Source organism: Salmo salar, chromosome 19 (genome assembly GCF_965601325.2).
Source record: "Salmo salar chromosome 19, fSalSal1, whole genome shotgun sequence".
NCBI classification, from domain to species: domain Eukaryota; kingdom Metazoa; phylum Chordata; class Actinopteri; order Salmoniformes; family Salmonidae; genus Salmo; species Salmo salar.
The window spans coordinates 21,229,133-21,251,396 of record NC_138309.1 but is presented as its reverse complement, the minus strand read 5'-3'; the positions used below and the strand labels follow the sequence as shown (position 1 = coordinate 21,251,396).

The following is a 22,264-nucleotide window of genomic DNA, read 5'->3' as shown; positions in this document are numbered from 1 at the left end:
CATCCTGTCAGGCTGTATCACTGCCTGGTATGGAATTTGCACCATCCGCAACAGCAGGGCTCAACAGAGGGTGGTGCGGTCAGTCCAACGCCTCATCGGGTGTACACTTTCCTAAGAGAGATTACAATTACAATTGGCTGAGAAAAGGGCAGCACGGCTGGCCCTTAAATGTACACGGAGTGCTAACATTCATAATATGCATGCCAATCTCTCATGGCTCAAAGTAGAGGAGAAATTGACTTCATCACTGCTTGTTTTTGTAAGAAGTATTGACATGCTGAATGCACCGAGCTGTCTGTTTAAACTACTAGCACTTGGACACCCATGCATACCCCACAAGACATGCCACCAGAGGTCTCTTCACAATCCCAAAGTCCAGAACAGACTACATAGATCCATGACTACATGGAACTCTATTCCACTTCAAGTAACTGATGCAAGCAGTAAAATTAGATTTAAAAAACAGATTAAAAAAAACACCTTATGGAACAGTGAGGACTGGGAAGACACACACTCAGGCACAGACAAACGCTTACATATACAGTGGGGGGAAAAGTATTTGATCCCTGCTGATTTTGTACGTTTGCCCACTTAAAGAAATGATCAGTCTATAATTTTAATAGTAGGTTTATTTGAACAGTGAGAGACAGAATAACAACAAAAAAAATCGCATGGCAAAAATGTTATAAAATGATTTGCATTTTAATGAGGGAAATAAGTATTTGACCCCTCTGCAAAACATGACTTAGTACTTGGTGGCAAAACCCTTGTTGGCAATCACAGAGGTCAGACGTTTCTTGTAGTTGGCCACCAGGTTTGCACACATCTCAGGAGGGATTTTGTCCCACTCCTCTTTGCAGATCTTCTCCAAGTCATTAAGGTTTCGAGGCTGACGTTTGGCAACTCGAATCTTCAGCTCCCTCCACAGATTGTCTATGGGATTAAGGTTTGGAGACTGGCTGGGCCACTCCAGGACCTTAATGTGCTTCTTCTTGAGCCACTCCTTTTTTGCCTTGGCCGTGTGTTTTGGGTCATTGTCATACTGGAATACCCATCCACGACCCATTTTCAATGCCCTGGCTGAGGGAAGGAGGTTCTCACTCAAGATTTGACGGTACATGGCCCCGTCCATCGTCCCCTTGATGCGGTGAAGTTGTCCTGTCCCCTTAGCAGAAAAACACCCCCAAAGCATAATGTTTCCACCTCCATGTTTGACGGTGGGGATGGTGTTCTTGGGGTCATAGGCAGCATTCCTCCTCCTCCAAACACGGCGAGTTGAGTTGATGTCAAAGAGCTCCATTTTGGTCTCATCTGACCACAACACTTTCACCAGTTGTCCTCTGAGTCATTCAGATGTTCATTGGCAAACTTCAGACGGGCATGTATATGTATTCTTGAGCAGGGGGACCTTGCGGGCACTGCAGGATTTCAGTCCTTCACGGTGTAGTGTGTTACCAATTGTTTTCTTGGTGACTATGGTCCCAGCTGCCTTGAGATCATTGACAAGATCCTGCCGTGTAGTTCTGGGCTGATTCCTCACCGTTCTCATGATCATTGCAACTCCACGAGGTGAGATCTTGCATGGATCCCCAGGCCGAGGGATATTGACAGTTCTTTTGTGTTTCTTCCATTTGCGAATAATCGCACCAAATGTTGTCACCTTCTCACCAAGCTGCTTGGCGATGGTCTTGTTGCCCATTCCAGCCTTGTGTAGGTCTACAATCTTGTCCCTGACATCCTTGGAGAGCTCTTTGGTCTTGGCCATGGTGGAGAGTTTGGAATCTGATTGATTGATTGCTTCTGTGGACAGGTGTCTTTTTTACAGGTAACAAGCTGTGGTTAGGAGCACTCCCTTTAAGAGTATGCTCCTAATCTCAGCTCGTTACCTGTATAAAAGACACCTGGGAGCCAGAAATCTTTCTGATTGAGAGGGGGTCAAATACTTATTTCCCTCATTAAAATGCAAATCAATTCATAACATTTTTGACATGCGTTTTTCTGGATATTTTTGTTGTTATTCTATCTCTCACTGTTCAAATAAACATACCATTAAAATTATAGACTGATCCTTTCTTTGTCACTGGGCAAACGTACAAAATCAGCAGGGGATCAAATACTTTTTTCCCCCCACTGTACACATGATAAGACACGCACTCTACACACACGTACACATGGATTTTGAATTGTAGATACAGTGTATGTGGTAGTAGACTATGGCCTGAGGGCACACACTTAATGTGTTGGGAAAAGTGTTATGAATTGTAATGTCATATAATATTTATCATTTTGTATAGCTGCCTTAATGTTGCTGGACCCCAGGAAGAGTGACAGCAGCTAATGTGGATCCTTAAAAAATACAAAAACTGCCTGCCCTCCAGTATGTCTACAGCCCCCAGAGTCACAGGAAGGCCAAGAAGATCAATAAGAACCTCAACCACCCGAGCCATGGCCTGTTCACCCAGCTGGGACAGAGAGCTGGTAGCGAGAGACTGATAAACAGCTTCTATATCCAGGCCATCAGACTGTTAAACATTCACCACTAGCCGGCCTCCGCGCAGAACTCTGCCCTGAAATGCTTTCCTTACATACTGTACATAGTCATTGAACATAAGTAACTTTAATAATGTTTACATACTGTTTAACAACTTTATATGTATGTACTGTATTCTAGTCATGGCACATTCTATATAACTGTACACACCTTTTCTATTAATATACTGTCCATACTGTCTATACACACCCTTATATATATATATATACTACCATTCAAAAGTTTGCAGTCACTTAGAAATGTCACTTAGAAATTTCAAAAGCATTTCTAATGATCAATTAGCCTTTTAAAATGATAAACTTGGATTAGCTAACACAACGTGCCATTGGAACACAGGAGTGATGGTTGCTGATAATGGGTCTATGTACGCCTATGTAGATATTCCATTAAATATCAGCCGTTTCCAGCTACAATAGTCATTTACAACATTATCAATGTCAACACTGTGTTTCTGATCAATTTGATGTTATTTTAATGGATAACAAATGTGCTTTTCTTTCAAAAACAAAGATATTTCAAAGTGACCCCAAACTTTTGAATGGCAGTGTGAACAGTTGAAGTCGGAAGTTTACATACGCCTTAGCCAAATAGAATTAAACTCAGTTTCCTGACATTTAATCCTAGTAAAAATGCTGTGTCTTAGGTCAGTTAGGATCACCACTTTATTTTAAGAATGTGAAATAATAGTAGAGAGAATGATTTATTTCAGCTTTTGTTTCTTTCTTCACATTCCCAGTGGGTCAGAAGTTTACATACACTCAATTAGTATTTGGTAGCATTGCCTTTAAATTGTTTAACTTGGGTCAAACGTTTAAGGGTAGCCTTCCACAAGCTTCCCACAAAACTTATTGTGGGAAGCTTGTGGAAGGCTACCCTTAAACGTCTCTACTATTATTGGGTGAATTTTGGCCCATTCTTCCTGACAGAGCTGGAGTAACTGAGTCAGGTTTGTAGGCCTCCTTGCTCGCACACGCTTTTTCAGTTCTGCCCACAAATTCTCTATAGGATTGAGGTCAGGGCTTTGTGATGGTCACTCCAATACCTTGACTTTGTTGTCCTTAAGCCATTTTGCCACAAATTTGGAAGTATGCTTGGGGTTATTGTCCATTTGGAAGACCCATTTGCGACCAAGCTTTAACTTCCTGACTGATGTCTTGAGATGTTGCTTCAATATATCCACATCATTTTCCTTCTCATGATGCCATCTATTTAAATATTTGTTTATTTATTTAACACTTTTTTGGTTACTACATGAGTCCATCCATATGTGTTCTTTTATAGTTTTGATGTCTTCACTATTATTCCACAATGTAGAAAATAGAAAAAATAAAGAAAAACTCTTGACTGAGTAGATGTGTCCAAACTTGACTGGTACTGTATATAAAAATGTACGGGACATTTTTTTTTTTACCAGTGATGTTTTACTCACTCAATTTTACATTGGAATCAGAATAACTGTTTGGAACCTTTTTAAGTGTGTGAGTGTGGTCGTGTCAGTTTTAATCTGTGGAGAGTGAAACGTCTCATCAAAACCATACCCATAGTTATTATATTTCTCACCATGCTCCACTGCAGGTAGATTTTTATTTTTAGGATATTTTTTATCATCTGTGTTTTTTGCCTGTACATTGTTTGATTAATCTTGCTACACACAAATAAATAAGATTCATTTTTCGAAAATGATCTAGTCAGTTTGAGTTATTGCAACCGTTACTGAAATTGTTGTTGCAATTTAAATGGTTTAGGTTGTCTTCTTTTTTACTTATGTGTTTAATCCACTATGTAGGTGGATGAAAATGCCTAGTTTTGGGTAGCCTCTCTGGCTGGATTCTAATAGGAATTGCATATCACTTTGCAAGCCAGTGTACTGTGCCTTGAAGATATACAGTGCCTTGCGTAAAGTATTCACCCCCCACCTTGGATCTTTCCTATTTTGTTGCCTTACAACCTGGAATTAAAATCGATTTTGGGGGGGCTTTGTATCATTTGATTTACACAAAATGCTTACCACTTTGAAGATGCAAAATGTTTTTTTTGTGAAACAAACAAGACAAAAAAAACTGAAAACTTGAGAATGCATAACTGTTCACCCCTCCAAAGTCAATAATTTGTAGAGCCACCTTTTGCAGCAATTACAGCTGCAAGTCTCTTGGGATATGTCTCTATAAGCTTGGCACATCTAGCCACTGGGATTTTTTCCCATTCTTCAAGGCGAAACTGCTCCAGCTCCTTCAAGTTAGATGGGTTCCTGCTGGTGTACAGTAACCTTTAAGTCATACCACAGATTCTCAATTGGATTGAGGTCTGGGCTTTGACTAGGCCATTCCAAGACATTTAAATGTTTCCCCATAAACCACTCGAGTGTTGCTTAGGGTCATCGTCCTGCTGTAAGGTCAACCTCTGTCCCAGTCTCAAATCTCTGGAAGACTGAAACAGGTTTCCCTCAAGATTTTCCCTGTATTTAGCTCCATCCATCATTCCTTAAATTCTGACCAGTTTTCCAGTCCCTGCTGATAAAAATCATCAGGGGATGGTGTCTCGGGGTGATGAGAGGTGTTGGGTTTGTGCCAGACATAGCGCTTTCCTTGATGACCAAAAAGGTACATTTTAGTCTCATCTGACCCACTAATTGTGATACAGTGAATTATAAGTGAAATAATCTGCCTGTAAACAATTCTTGGAAAAATTACTTGTGTCATGTACAAAGTAGATGTCCTAACTGACTTGCCAAAATTACAGTTTGTTAACAAGACATTTGTGGAGTGGTTGAACAACTAGTTTTAATGACTCCAACCTAATTGTATGTACATTTTCCCGACTTCAACTGTATATAAACTCAGCAAAAAAAGAAACATCTCTTTTTTAGGACCCTGTCTTTCAAAGGTAATTTGTAAATATCCAAATAATTTCACAGATATTCATTGAAAAGGGTTTAAACACTGTTTCCCATGCTTGTTCAATGAACCATAAACAATTAATGAACATGCAGCTGTGGAACGTTCATTAACACACTAACAGCTTACAGACGGTAGGCAATTAAGGTCACAATTATGAAAACTTAGGTACATTTTAGAGGCCTTTCTACTGACTCTGAAAAACACCAAAATAAAGATGCCCATGGTCCCTGCTCATCTGCGTGAACGTGCATTAGGCATGCTGCAAGAAGGCATGCGGACTACAGATGTGGCAAGGGCAATACATTGCAATTTCCGTACTGTGAGACGCCAAAGACAGAGCTACAGGGAGACAGGACAGACAGCTATTCATCCTCACAGTGGCAGACCACGTGTAACAACACCTGCACAGGATCGGTACATCTGAACATCACACCTGCGGGACAGGTACAGGATGGCAACAACAACTGCCAAAGTTACACCAGGAATGCAGAATCCTTCCATCGGTGCTCAGACTGTCCACAATAGGCTGAGAGAGGCTGGACTGAGGGCTTGTAGGCCTGTTGTAAGGCAGGTTCTCATCAGACGTCACCGGCAACAACGTCCCCTATGGGCACAAACCCACCGTCGCTGGACCAGACAGGATTGGCAAAAAGTACTCTTCACTGACAAGTCGCGGTTTTGTCTCACCAGGGGTGATGGTCGGATTCACATTTATCGTCAAAGGAATGAGCGTTACACCGAGGCCCTTTGGAGCTGGATCGATTTGGAGGTGAAGGGTCCATCATGGTCTGGGGCAGTGTGTCACAGCATCATTGGACCTAGCTTGTCATCATTGCAGGCAATCTCAATGATGTGCGTTACAAGGGAAGACATCCTCCTCCCTCATGTGGTACCCTTCCTGCAGGCTCATCCCGACATGACCCTTCAGCATGACAATGCCACCAGCCATACTGCTCGTTCTGTGCATGATTTCCTGCAAGACAGGAATGTCAGTGTTCTGCCATGGCCAGCAAAGAGCCCGGATCTCAATCCCATTGATCATGTCTGGGACCTGTTGGATCGGAGGGTGAGGGCTAGGGCCATTCCCCCCAGAAATGTCCGGGAACTTGCAGGTGCCTTGGTGGAAGAGTGTGGTAACATCTCACAGCAAGAACTGGCAAATCTGGTGCAGTCCATGAGGAGGAGATGCACTGCAGTACTTAATGCAGCTGGTGGCCACACCAGATACTGACTGATACTTTTGATTTTGACCCTCCCTTTGTTCAGGGACACTTTATTCCATTTCTGTTAGTCACATGTCTGTGGAACTTGTTCAGTTTATGTTTCAGTTGTTGAATGTTGTGTAAATAGTTGTATGAACATAACATGTTAATTTTACTGAAATTAACCCAGTTGACAGTGAGAGGACGTTTCTTTTTTTGCTGAGTTATATATATATATATATATATATATATATATATATATATATATATATATATATACACACACACACACACACCTTTGCCTAGATGACAGCTTGGCACACTCTTGGCATTCTCTCAACCAGCTTCACCTGGAACACTTTTCCAACAGTATTACATTTTACATTTACATTTAAGTCATTTAGCAGACGCTCTTATCCAGAGCGACTTACAAATTGGTGCATTCACCTTATGATATGCAGTGGAACAACCACTTTACAATAGTGCATCTAAATCTTTTAAGGGGGGGGGGGGTTAGAGGGATTACTTTATCCTATCCTAGGTATTCCTTAAAGAGGTGGGGTTTCAGGTGTCTCCGGAAGGTGGTGATTTACTCCGCTGTCCTGGCATTGTGAGGGAGCTTGTTCCACCATTGGGGTGCCAGAGCAGTGAACAGTTTTGACTGGGCTGAGCGGGAACTGTGCTTCCTCAGAGGTAGGGGGGCCAGCAGGCCAGAGGTGGATGAAGTATTAAGTTTTATTTTATTTATTATAAGTATTGAAGGAGTTCCCACATATGCTGAACACTTGTTGGCTCAAACCATCTCAATTGGGTTGAGGTCGGGTGATGAAGGCCAGGTCATCTGATGCAGCACTCCATCACCCTCCTTCTTGTTCAAATAGCTCTTACACAGCCTGAAGGTGTTGGGTCATTGTCATGTTGAAAAACAAATGACAGTCCCGCTAAGCACAAACTAGATTTGATGGCGTATCGCTGCAGAATCCTGTGGTAGCCATGCTGGTTAAGTGTGCCTTGCATTCAAAAAAATTACAGACAGTGTCACCAGCAAAGCACCCCCACACCTTCTCCTCCATGCTTCACGGTGGGAAACACACATGCAGAGATAATCCGTTCACTTACTCTGCGTCTCACAAAGACACTGTGGTTGGAACCAAAAATCGCACATTTGGACTTATCAGACCAAAGGACAGATTTCCACCGGTCTAATGGCCATTGGCCCAAGCAAGTCTCTTCTTACTTTAGTGTCCTTTAGTAGTGGTTTATTTGCAGCAATTACACCATGAGGCCTGATTCATGCAGTCTCCTCAGAATAGTTGATGTTGAGATGTATCTGCTACTTGGACTCTGTGAAGCATTTATTTGGGCTGCAGTTTTTGAGGCTGGTAACTCTAGTTAACTTTTCTTCTGCAGCAGAAGTAACTCTGGGTCTTCCTTTTCTTTGGCAGTCCTCATGAGAGCCTGTTTCATCATATCGCTTGATGGTTTTTGAGACTGCACTTGAAGATTTTCCGGATTGACTGACCTCATGTCTTAAAGTAATTATGGACTGTTGTTTCTCTTTGTTTATTTAAGGTTTTCTTGCCATAATATGGACTTGGTCTTTTACTAAATACTAAATCGTCTTTATACCATCCCTACCTTGTCACAACACAACTGATTGGCTCAAACGCATTAAGAAGGAAAGAAATTCCACAAATTAACTTTTAACAAGGCACACCTGTTATTGCAAATACATTCCAGGTGACCACCTCATGAATCTGGTTGAGAGAATACCAAAAGTGAGCAAAGTTGTCATCAAGGCAAAGGGTGGCTACTTTGAAGAATCTCAAAAATAAAATACATTTTGATTTGTTTAACACGTTTTTGGTTACAACATGATTCCATATGTGTTCGTTCATTCGTAGTTTTGATGTATTCACTATAATTTTACAATGTAGAAAATAGTAAAAATAAAAACCCTTGAATGAGTAGGTGTGTCCAAACCTTGGACTGGTACTGTATATATATATATATATGTACCAATAGCCATGTGAGAATCTGTGGTATTTTAACCTATTTCTTAGGCAATTATTTCACACTCCTCTTCAATGGCTGTGCGATGTTTCTGGATATTGGCGGGAACTGGAACACTTTGTCGTTATTGGCGGATATTGGCGGGAACTGGAACACTGTCGTACATGTCGATCCAGAGCATCCCTAACATGCTTAATGGGTGACATATCTGGTGAGTATGCAGGCCATGAAAGAACTGGGACATTTTCATCTTCCAGGAATTGTGTACAGACAATGTTGACATCAGCACACCGCTCGCCCCCATGATACCTAACACTTGGCCATTTGGAAGTACCGGCAAATTCTCTAAAACGACGTTAGAGCCTGCTTATGGCCTTGTTATTGTCCCCAGCACAAGGTGCACCTGTGTAATTATCATGCTGTTTAATTATTGATATGACACACCTGGCATGTGGATGGATTATCTTGGCAAAGGATAAATGCTCACTAACAGGGATGTAAACAAATTTGTGCACCACATTTGATAGAAATTAGCTTTTTGTGCATATGGAGTGCCGGGTTTCATTTTATTTCCCCCAGCAGCAGTAGAAGTCAAAATAGAGGACAGCCATTAGGGAAGATGATGTGCATTAGCGACAAACAGCACATCTTTATCACGACCCCATCACAATCTCCCAATTCACAGTCATTAGCTGTGTGTTCCATCATCACCAAGGTGCCCAAGACTGTGACAAATCAATTGTCAAGAGAGTGCTATGAGGATATGATTGGGGGAAGCACGGACGAAATGCAGCAATAATCAAGCACACCCACATAAAAAGTGATTATGTCCTCTTGAGCGAAGAATAAGGGCTGAAATTTAATAAAAAACAAACCCTCCTCACTAATTACAAATGTGAGGCCTGGCGCTGAAGAGCCAACCCCTTTTTCTCAAACCGCTTCCCCTCTCCTCCTTGCCTATTTGTGGAAAGACAGAGAGCGCGTCCCTAAAGACACATATCCTTAACTTCTCCAACTCCCCACCATTTTCTATGTTTTCAGAGATGTTTTCAGAGATGCTAACTCTTAGGTAAATCTAGGCAGCTTCCTAGCAAGACAGTTGACACCAACACTTGTTTGGTTCCTGCGGCATAGCACAGCTGGCAATGGTGACAGCATATAAATTGTAATGGTCAAATACAAACACTCCAAGTGTGCATACAGACACAAACAACAAGATAATCAGTTGAGATAATCACACATCCCAACAAGTAGATGTACATGCTAATGTATGTCTGTGTCCCAAATAGCACCCTATGCCCTATATAGTGCACTACACTGTAAAAATGTCCTGTTATTTTACAGATACTTACAGTCAGAAAGTTGTCTATAATTACCGTAAAAAAAGGTACAGCGTGTTAGCGTACCGTATTTTATGGTATCCAATACTGTTACTGTAATATTTTTTAACATTGTTTTTACGATCACTGATAAGCAACTGGCTGCCTGTAAGTTACCGTAAAACAGTACAGTGCATTACTGTAATCATATGACGGTAATTGTAACAAATGAATTGATATGTTCTTGTTCATTGACCTTAGCTTATTGCACTGATTAAGTCGCTCTGGATAAGAGCATTTGCTAAATGACCAAAATGTAAATGTGAAAAATGAAGACTTGCAAAGCACACTGCTGGGTATTACTTTAATGAGCTCCGCCCCCAAACAAGGCCACATTTGATCAAAATACAAATAGTTAGAGGGTGGCACACATTAGAATAATACCCTACAGTGTACTTTGCAACTGTTCATTTTAACATTTACATTTTGGTCATTTAGCAGATGCTCTTATCCAGAGCGACTTACAGTCAGTGCAATAAACTAAGGTAGATGAACATGAACATATCAGAGTCATAGCAAGTAAAAAGATTATGTCCAGAGCTTTGTCTTTGTGTACCCCTCCATTATCAGGCTGCACACTGGCCAAGTGATTAAATCTATCTAGACTTCATTTATCAAAGGGTTTGTCTGGTGATCTGAATGTTCCTGCCAGTGACTGTGTTGCCCCTGACAATTTTGATCCCTTTAACACTCAATGTCCTAATGCATTCCCTGCAGACAGCCACGAGCCATGCGCCAGACAGTCATCCTTTTGGCTAGGCCTTATTGAACTCACCATAGAGAGAGGAAGAGAGAGAGAGAGAGAGAGAGAGAAACACAATCCCTGCATCCTCCTCTCGGTAGCACAGTGGAGGAGAGGGCTCAACTTTTCAGTACAGTACGTTTCAAATGGCTTCCTATTCACTTATAAACTAATATAGAGCACTACATTTGACCAGAGCCCTATAGTAGCAGTAGCAGTAGTACCAGTAACAGTAGTAGCAGTAGCAGCTGTAATAAAAGAGCACTGTACTGTATATGGAATAGTTTGCTATTTTGGAAATAACTTATAGTGCATTCGGAAAGTATTCAGACCCCTTGACCTTTTCCACATTTTGTTACGTTACAGCCTTATTCTAAAATTGATTAAACTGTTTTTTTTACTCATCAATACCCCGTAATGACAAAGCAAAAACAGTTTCTTAGAAATGTTTGCAAATTTATAACAAATACAAAACTGAAATATCACATTTACATAAATATTCAAACCCTTTACTGAGGACTTTGTTGAAGCACCTTTGGCAGTGTTGATGCTACAAGCTTGGCACACCTGTATTTGGAGAGTTTCTTCCATTCTTCTATGCAGATCCTCTCAAGCTCTGTCAGGTTGGGTGGGGAGCATCGCCGCATAGCTATTTTCAGGTCTCTCCAGAGAGGTTCGATCGGGTTCAAGTCCGGGCTCTGGCTGGGCCTCTCAAGGACGTTCAGAGACTTGTCCCGAAGCCACTCCTGCATTGTCTTGGCTGTGTGCTTAGGGTCATTGTCCTGTTGGAAGGTGAACCTTCGCAACAGTCTGAGGTCCTGAGCGCTCTGGAGCAGGTTTTTATCAAGGATCTCTCTGTACTTTGCTCCATTCATCATGCCCTCGATCCTGACTAGTCTCCCAGTTCCTGCCGCTGAAAAACATCCCCAGAGCATGATGCTGCCACTACCATGCTTCATCGTAGGGATGGTGCCTGGTTTCCTCCAGACGTGACACTTGGCATTCAGGCCAAATAGTTCAATCTTGGTTTCATCAGACCAGAGAATCTTGTTTCTCGTGGTCTGAGAGTCCTTAAGGTGCCTTTTTGGCAAACTCCAAGCGGACTATGATGTGCTTTTTACTGAGGAGTGGCTTCCATCTGGCCACTCTACCATAAAGGCCTGATTGGTGGAGTGCTGCAGAGATGGTTGTCCTTCTGGAAGTTTCTCCCATCTCCACAGAGGAACTCTGGAACTCTGTCAGAGTAACCATCGGGTTCTTGGTCACCTCCCTGACCAAGGCCCTTTTCCCCTGATTGCTCGGTTTGGCCAGGCGGCCAGCTCTAGGAAGAGTCTTGGTGGTTACAAACTTCTTCCATTTAAGAATGCTGGAGGCCACTGTGTTCTTGGGGTCCTTCAATTACGCAGATTTGGTACCTTCCTCAGATCTGTGCCTTGACACAATCCTGTCTCAGAGCTCTACGGACAATTCCTTCCACCTCTTGGCTTTGTTTTTGCTCTGACATGTACTGTCAACTATGGGACCTGATATAGACAGGTGTGTGCCTTTCCAAATCATGTCCAATCAATTGAATTTACCCCAGGTGGATTCCAATCAAGTTGTAGAACCATCTCAAGGATGATCAATGGAAACAGGGTGCACCGGAGCTCAATTTCGAGTCTCATAGCAAACTCCTGAATACTAACTTCAATAACTTATTTCTAAAAACCTGTTTTCACTTTGTCATTATGGAGTGTGTAGTGTGTAGATTCATGACAAAAAAAATATTTAAATCAATTTTAGAGTAAGGCTGTAACATAGCAAAATGTGGAAAAAGGTAAGGGGTCTGAATACTTTCCAAATGCACTGCATGTCTTGTTGGTTAAAATAAGAAAGAAAAAACTAGCTGACTCTCCCTCAGCGGCCAATCAAGACACAACTCACCTAGTGATGTTTTGCCTGCCTTGAGGAGAGAGAGGAGGAAGCAGCTCAGTATTAGAGAGGATTTCTACTTATTTGTATGTGGACACTCACCACTAACTGACAGGCAGTCCCCCACACATCTTTCCATCCCCTCAGGACATTGCAGTTGTTTTTCATATGGCCTTCATTATTCCCACGCACACACATACACACCCATACACACAGACAGTGGTGATGTATGTTCAGCTCTTTTCAAACAGGCCCATTGATGAACTGTATTAACAAAATTAACACTAATTACATCCAAAAGGCGGGGAGTCATGAACATTTGAGTGATCATCTTTAATGAACTATAAATAAATGATCCCTGACTGTACTGGTATTGAATGCATTAGAAGGCACACTGCATAGAGATGTAGCCATTTACAAAGGATTATGTCTCTTAGAGCATTGAGTGGTCTTCCTAGTAGGTTTAGCCTATCAATATTGGCCATCGAATATGATGTTATGGCTTTTATGTCAATCAGGCTTTTCCTGACTCTGCTGGAATCAAATGCATTACAAGTATCAGAAGTGCACTCCACATGAAGTTGTAGCCATAGCCCCAAAGGAAGCTGTCTGTAACACCATAGATTGGTCTACCTAACAGGTTCAACCTTTGATGCTGATCGGTATTGCCCATCTGATTTGGTTTTATGACTTCTGTGTCAGTCTTGTTGTTCCCATGTGGCCTAACACACTGTGTCTTCCCCTATAGTGTTTGATGTTGGGGTAATGACCCGTAACCTGTTATCACTTTTATCTCCTGGCTTTGGAAAGGGACCAGTCACCATATGTTCAGTGGCTCACACACTCTTAAGCGACTGTGATATATTAGCTCTTGCCAAATAAGTCAATGGCCAAATTAGCACTCTGACCGCAGGCTAAATTAAATGTATGTGCTTGTGCCTCCTTCGGACATGTAAGTGGTTTCTTCTCCTGTAGTGAGGTGTTGTTTATTTCCTCCCTACTTCCTGATTTCTCCAAACACTACACACCCTGATCATAACACTGACATGTATAATGCACATTTAAAATCTATAATATTACTATTACTCTATTACTCCAGGTTCTTTCCTGCAGTCTCCATCACCCATGGGAAGTGTAAACAGCCTGTTTCATTGTGTGCTTTTGTATGGTTGGTGGGTTGTCATTAACTTAATCCTGATTCCTGATTAGGAGAGTAAAAACTCAATGGGAACTTTGACTCCCTACCTAATTAGAGGCTCTGATGTTTACCAGAGAAAGGACAGTTTGCTCCCATCAAGTGGCAAGCCTTGCAATCAGCCAGCAGCTTTTTAATTAGGGATTCATTTGCTAGGCACAGTTTTGATTAGATTTGGACCCGGTACCTTTCGCACTGCTCAACTTAATGTTGTGAAATACAGAGGGGAACGAAGGGAGACGGGTCAGATGTGTGTAGGGGAGGGGTAATTCCTGACATGCAGAAGGACACCAGCGATTAAGTATATTTTATGTCCCCTGCTGTTTTGTATTTCTCTAATTGAGATAATCATTGTGATCGGAATTCAATAGCATGTTATTGCCAGTGCAAATCAGCTGACAACTAGACCGTGACTCCAAACCACCCCTTGGGTGCTGTCCTGCAGGACTACTAGAGTTCTTTGTAAATAGAGTATATCACCACCAACAAGCCTTGCTGACTTAATGCAGTGCTCCTTGTCTGTTACTCACTGGAACTCTACCTCACATGCTCACTCAGAGGGAGTTTACCTCATCAATAATGGCTACCTCATAAATTCAGTAATGGCTACCTCATATGCTTCATAATGGCTACCTTCAGTGGTGTAGTTAGTGGAGCGAAAACACATGTAAATACTGTTTACGCACCTTTTTTATTTTGCACAAGCGCTTACCTACTGATCTCTGAAAAACACATTGAGAATAAGTCGTTCAAACGAGATACTAAGTCGTCCAAACAAGTTATTTAGTCGTTTGAATGGCTTATTATCTGTTCAAACGACTTAATTATGACTCATTTTTATGCAGCGCCAGTTGTGCTTTTGAAACCACTAATTCCATCCATTGATATGATTATTCATTGACAGTTCTTTGATAGAGCTGCTTTTGAATGCCGGAGTATGTGTGGGCCAACAATATCAGACAGTTTTACCAATTTGACTGCCGATTTTGACACTTATCCACATTGCTCCAAATGTCAAATGCTGTCAGTGTTATTTGACCAAAGGTTTGCGCCTACTGCTCAGCATCATCCTTCCGAAGGTTGCATGTTCAATCCCAGTGGTAAACATTTTTTTTTTACCCTATCCAAAACCTTAACACTTAAAATGGTAACCTGGAGTTGCTACATACTTTTTTGGACTTATAAAATAATATGTACACATTGATTATTAAAGAATATAACGTATAAATGCCTCACGAGCTTATCTTAACTGTCATACCACATCAGAACCCAACATATAATCTTGCTTTACTCAAATGTCTATAAACAAAGTAAATGTAAACAACATTTTTGCCTCAAAACATGGTTAAAACAACACTGAACAAAAAAATAAGTGCAGCATGCAACAATTTCAAATTTTTTACTGAGTTACACTTCATAAAAGGAAATCAGTCAATTTAAATAAATTCATGACTAGGAATACAGATACCTATCTGTTGGTCACAGATACCTTTTAAAAAAGGTAGGGGCATGGATCAGAAAACCAGTCAGTATCTGGTGTCCACAATTTGCCTCATGCAGCGCGACACATGTCCTTCGCATAGAGTTGATCAGGCTGTTGATTGTGACCTGTGGAATGTTGTCCCACTCCTCTTCAATGTTTCCTGGATATTGGTGGGAACTGGAACACGCTGTCATACACATCGATCCCGAGCATCCCAAACAGGCTCAATGGTTGACATATCTGGTGAGTATGAAGTTCCATGGAAGAACTGGGAAATGTTCAACTTCCAGGAATTGTGTACAGATCCTTGCGACATGGGGCTGTGAATTATCTTGCTCAAACATGAGGTGAAGGCGGTAGATGAATGGCATGACAAAGGGCTTCAAGATCTCGTCACGGCATCTCTGTGCATTCAACTTGTCATCGATAAAATGCAATTGTGTTCGTTGTCCGTAGCTTATGCCTGCCCATACCATAACCCCACCACCACGGGGCAGTCTGTTCACAACATTGACATCAGCAAATCGCTCACCCACACGACACTATACACACTGTCCAGTACACTGTCCAGTACAGTTGAAACCGGGATTCATCCGTGAAGAGCACACTTGTCCAGCGTGCCAGTGGCCATCAAAGGTGAGCATTTTCCGAACTGCATTCAGGTCAACACCCTTGTGACGGCGACGAGCACCCTGATGAGCTTCACTGAGACGGTTTCTGACAGTTTGTACAGAAATTCTGTGGTTGTGCAGACCCACAGTTTAATCAGCTGTCCGGGTGGCTGGTCTCAGACGATCCTGCAGGTGAAGAAGCCGGATGTAGAGGTCCTGGGCTGGGGTGGTTACACGTGGGCAGGGGTTGTGAGGTCGATTGGACATACTGCCAAATTCTCTAAAACAATGTTGGAGGTGGCTTATGGTACAGAAATGAACATTAAATTCTCTGACAACAGCTCTGGTGGACATTCCTGCAGTCAGCATGCCAATTGCACGTTCCCTCAATACTTGAGACATCTGTGCCAAAACTGCACATTTTAGAGTGGCCTTTTATTGTCCCTACCACCTATGTAATGATCATGCTGTTTAATCAGCTTCTTGATATGCCACACCTGTCAGGTAGATGGATAATCTCGGCAAAGGAGAGATGCTCACTAACAGATATATAAAAAAATGTGTGCACAACATTTGGGTATCGAACATTTCTGGGATTTTTTATTTCTGCTCATCAAACATGGGACAAACACTTTACATGTTGCATTTATATTTTTGTTCAGTATATAATGTTGATATGGATTGTCACTCCTTGCATCCATAGCACTTTGTTATTGTTTCAACTGCTGATTGCCCCTTTAAATTAAGCATCTGGAATTAATGAAGGAAGGTGCTGAGTAGGAGGAGCAACCAAGGGTGTCAAAAACACTTTGAAATGTTACGTATGGAGAAACATGGATACATGTCAGAATCTGAAGTCAAATTGGTAAAACCGTGAGATCATGTTGGCCCACACATGCTTTTGCATTCAAACGCAGCCCTATCAAAAACTGCCAATGAATAATTATATCAATGGATGGAATCAGTGAATGAATGGCTGCATCAACGGTCTGACAAACACAACTGGCACTGCATAACAAATGACACCTTATTAAAAAAATAATAATAATTAAGTCGTTTGAACGAGATAATAAGTAATTCAAATGAGATACCAAGTTCCAAGAGTCAAATTTTGTTATATATTTTTTGCCTTGGGCTTCAGGACTTCTGTATATGCGCAATACTAGTTAGGTAGATACATGTGCAATGCAATAGGAAAATGATGCTGCTATCATGAAGCATTATTGCTGTGAAGTCAAAATTGCCTGTTGTGGCTAGCCCCTTGATGTTTGACACATTAATTCATGTAGAAGGTGAGAATGTAAATGGACGATTGAACTCTTCAGGCTTTGTTAGATCACTGTATACATTTTAAAATGATGAGTTACTTATTACTTTGTACCTTTAAATATTTTTTTTAAAGTTCTGTCATCTTCATTCAAATTAATGAAAACAGTATGGATGGTTATACTGCATTTGTTGTATAGTTATAATGTCCTGATTTGGTAAAGCAGGTGAATAGTATGTAATGTTGGGCGGCAGGTAGCCTAGTGGTTAGGGTGTTGGGCCAGCAACCGAAATATCACAGGTTTGAATATCTTAATCTACAAAGTGGAAAAATCTGATGTGTCCTTGAGCAAGGCACTTAACCCTCATTTGCTATAATACTATAACTGACCTTGTAAAACAAACATATTTTATGTTTTTGCTTTTAAGTTCTAACTAAAACTGTCAAGTAATTGGGATTTGGTTAAGCAGGTGAATAATATGAGATTTGTTGTTAGTATTTGTTGTGAAGTTCTGAGCAGAATAATTGGCATGAGAGTGGCAATTCTCAAGTTATCAATTATGCCTGAACAAACTGCTTGGTTTTCTCTCACATTTTTTGCTCTCTTACTGAGAGTTAGTAAGTGTAGCACTGAGTAAGTGTAGCACTGAGTAAGTAGCCAATCTACGCCACCTTTTTTCTTATAGAGGTGAGGTCCTCTGATAATTACCAAACACTATATCAACAATCTATAATAACACAGGTTCTTTACCAACATAGGTGGAGCATGGAAATAAAAAGTTTAGAATAAAGTTTCAAATAGAAACCCTTTTATTTGTTCTGCAGCAGCATAGTTTCAGTTCGTAGATTCAGTAGAATAGTATGGTCACACATAGCCTAATAATCATCAGAGAGCTCCACTTATAAATATAACAATCTTCGGCGCTGTCACTTGTACAGTCATTCTAGTACAATTATTATCTTGACAAGAGCATACAAACAAAATGCATTGTTGAGGGAGACGTGCCACAGGGAGAAGGAGAGTGGATCCTGGCTGAACAGCACATATTTACGACTAGGCAACCAGGCTGCCTCACTGGAATTTGGACTAAAGACACATTCACCGCTTTCGTCTTCCCCAGGCATGCCTATCTGTACACGTGTAAAAACAATCTGCTGGCACAGGGAAACACTGGCAAACACATGTTTAGAAATCCCAGGCTAAAGCATTGTCTATGACATTTTGAATATGTTACATTGAATAATCTAAGACTCAAGGTTTGTCTGATGTATTCGCTTACCAGCCCACTCACAACTAAATAGGCTTCCTATGATTTTCTACAGAATATCTCCATATTTGTAGTATTTTGGACTGGCATTTAGCACTTATTAAATATTTAAGTTTTAAAATTGCTATAACTTAAAGGGGTAACTTATCTAATAATTATGGTTATGCAATGTAGTAGAGCTCTGATATGTTGTCTCTGGTCTCTCTTACAGCTTCATTCCAACTCAGACAAAGGGGATGGCTCCGTAAGGTACATTCTGAGTGGGGAAGGTGCTGGGAGTATATTCATCATCAACGAGGTGACAGGAGATATTCATGCAACTGAGAGCCTGGACCGGGAAAGGAAAGCACACTACGTCCTCCATGCACAAGCCTTCGACCGCAACACCGAAAAGCCCCTGGAACCAAAGTCGGAATTCATCATCAAAGTCCAGGACATCAATGACAATGCCCCAAAATTTCCAGATGGTCCCTTTGTAGCTGCTGTGCCTGAGATGTCTCAAGTGGGTAAGGACAGCCCTGTAATTTGCTACCTGCTTCCAATAAGTTTCCTTGACTTTGCAGTATGCAAATACTAGATAAAAGACGTGGTGGCCATTTTGGCTTTGTTGGAGTGTGTCCTTTATCTAGGAATGCATTTTACCCATAACATATCTTACATTCACATTCTTATTTACAGCATGTTAATATTTAAATCATTGGAATCTTAAGAAATAGATTGCGAATCGAAAACACCTGGCACAAGACCTCAGTGTTTAATACATTCTAAAAGCTTTAACCCGACTATTAAAACCACTCTGACCCTGTTCCACTGCTAAATTCATTGTTAAAAGCCCATACATAGTTGTATACTGTACACGTACAACAACAGGATGATAAAAACATGCAACATGTTCCATGTTCTCAGTTGTTTCCTATCTTTTCGTGTGGCAGTGGAGTCTTTCTTTCTTTCTTTCTTTCTTTCTTTCTTTCTTTCTTTTAGTTCTCTTTTAGTTAATTCTCTTTCTTTTAGTTCTTTCTCTTTCTTTTAGTTCTCTTTTAGTTCTCTTTCTTTTAGTTCTCTCTCTCCTTCTCCCCCTCCCCGGGTGAGGAAAGGAAGGTCTTTATGAAGCACTCAATAGTGCTCTCCGTCAACCCTCCCTCAAGACTCTGCAAGCTTCTCCACTTTCAGTGCAATGGATTTCTCTCTGCCTGGCAGCCAAATGGCTCTAAAATGTTTTGCTGAAACATATCAGACTTGGGTGCAAAAAGTGTTGTGTTTTGCCCAGATTGGTGGCAAGCGTCTATCATCTTTTAGACTCTTGGTCAGATTTTTCAAAGTTGGTGATGATTGGTCTATCAATGCAACTTTTAGTGTTCTTTGAGCCGCTATCCTCCTTTCTGTCCACATTCACCCATTTTGGTGTTATCTTTTTGAGCTTCTTAGGTGCTTTTGAAAAATGACAAAGTGGTGGCCTGGGGTGGTCTAGCGAATAGGGCCAGGGCCTTCAGTGGACTTGAACAGCTTTGCCAATTCAGTCAGTGTACTGTATAGACCTGCACTGTAAACCCAATGTGATGTCATGACTCAAAACTTTTGAGGAAACCTGTTGCACGTAATATATCTGAGTAGAGTTACTTATAGTGATTTGTAGTCATTACTCAAACCAATAGAGTCACTGTGACCATAAATGGGGTCCAGATTTGAGTTGTATCAGCTTGAAAATGTTGACTCACTAAGCCATGCCTCTAAAATAAATTGCCTGTGTGAATTCCCTTTTTGAGTGAATTGTAGTTATCACCCATGACTGTGTTTGTTAGTGACAGAGACATAGTTATTGACTTTGTTCATATTCAGTCCTGTGGCCTTCACCAAGTAAGTTCCTAAGCAAATCTTATCATCATAATTATATAATACATTACATATCTCAGAAGGCTCTATTTTGAGACCTTGCTTTACCCTAATGCCGGGGCCTGAAACTTATGGTTTACAGGCCACATCGGGCCTGCAAGTAGGGTTGCAACATTCCTGGTTGAAGAATTTCCAGGAATCATTCAACTTGGATATCTGGAAAACCTGGGAAATGTTCCAGAATTTTGCAACCCTAGCTGCAAGTAGTGACGTTACGTTTGATGCTGAAGCTCTGAGACATGCATTGAAATCACTAAGCAGTGTACTTCAAAGCAGTGTATCAATGCCGGGATCAGAAGCCCGTGATAAATGAAGTCCGAATCTTATATTTGTTGAACAACCACCTGATTGGTTTGGTATTGGTTTGGTAGAAGACTAAGGCTACGCTGCACACAATAATTTCGCTGCTCTAAAGTATTTTGACCATCAGGTGCCACTAGTGTACACTGTGTTAATCAAAGCCTATTTTTGACACAATATGCTGGAAAACCTCAGTGCTTCAGGAAGCTTGGTTTCCCCATCACTACCTTCACATATTTGTAAGTACGGTGACCAGTAGAGGTCGGTGTTTGAAACAGCTTGGAATCTAAAAAAGCACCGGAGCCGCGGCAAAATCAGTGGGATCTCACATTTTGCAACACACGGTTTGAAAAAGCATGTGATCAAACGAAGCGTTGGACATCATTAATGAAGTACTTCTGATAAAGAGATACATGCATCGGCACACTGCTTCGAAGTACATTGCTTAGTGATTTCGATGGCATTACCTACAATCATTACCTACAAGATTTTTGTAAAAAAAAATTATCGTAACTTTCAAAACAATTGTTGATGTGACGTCTCATATAGATTTGAGTCAGTACCACATAAACATTTAAAGTAATAATTACTTTTAATTGACTTACTAGAAGTATTTGAGTTAAAAAAAAAAATAATGAATTACAGTGTGGATCTGTCCAAAATATATTGACCGCTGTAAACCCAATGAGGCCTGTAGAGGCCTTTTCCATAAACAGTCAATATGACGGTCACGCCCTGTTCTGTTTCACTTGTCCTCGTTATTGTCTCCACCTCCTCCAGGTGTCGCTTATTTTCCCCAGTGTATTTATCCTTGTGTTTCCTGTCTCTCTGTATCTTTTCCTTGTCAACCAGCGGTTTTCCCATTCGCCTGCTTTTTGCTATTCTCCTTTTTCTAGTCCCGGTTTCTGGACTCAGTACCCGCCTGCCTGACCATTCTACCTGCCTTGACCATGTCTTGACCTGTCTGCCACTCTGTACCTCCTGGACTCTGATCTGGTTTTGACCTTTTGCCTGTCCACGACCATTCTCTTGCCTACTCCTTTTGGATTAATAAAGACTCCAATCATCTGCATCTGGGTCTTTCCTTGTGTCATGATAATGACCCTTGATGTATTTATGCATTTTTATGAGCAGACACGCATGACTTAGCGCTGTGTTGCTAAACATCTTTCTACAAACCCCATGCATCTATGTTTGTAATCCTCTATGAGGCCCTGTTACATAAATGCTTTGTAATCTCAATGTAAATGTATGATAAAAGCTGACAGGAATGTTTGATGTAGTGACTGTAGGATTTGGCAGATCACAATCCAAATATTGGCTGAATGTGTTGGTGGCTCATTACATATAGCTATGTTAATTTCATTGGCTACTGGTTTAAGAGCTTCCATGTTGCATCTAATGTGTTGCTTAGACATTTTATGATTTGACTCATTTGGGGAAAATCCACAGGTTTCAAAAGTTTCCCTGTTTCCTGGAAAAACGTTGCCAACCAGCCAGGTAGCTAGTCCCTACAACATGTAGAATCAATCAACATTGATGACCCATTGGGAAG

At 41.1% G+C, this 22,264-nt stretch overlaps 1 protein-coding gene across 1 annotated transcript in view; it reads left to right on the top strand.

Moving 5' to 3' along the window:
• Nucleotides 1–22,264, top strand: part of LOC106578564 (cadherin-18) — a 231,088-nt gene that overhangs the window by 67,054 nt on the left and 141,770 nt on the right. Inside the window, exon 3 of the mRNA XM_014157549.3 lies at nt 18,731–19,025. Within this exon, the coding sequence (XP_014013024.1) occupies nt 18,731–19,025 (295 nt within the window). The remainder of the gene's footprint in view (nt 1–18,730; nt 19,026–22,264) is intronic.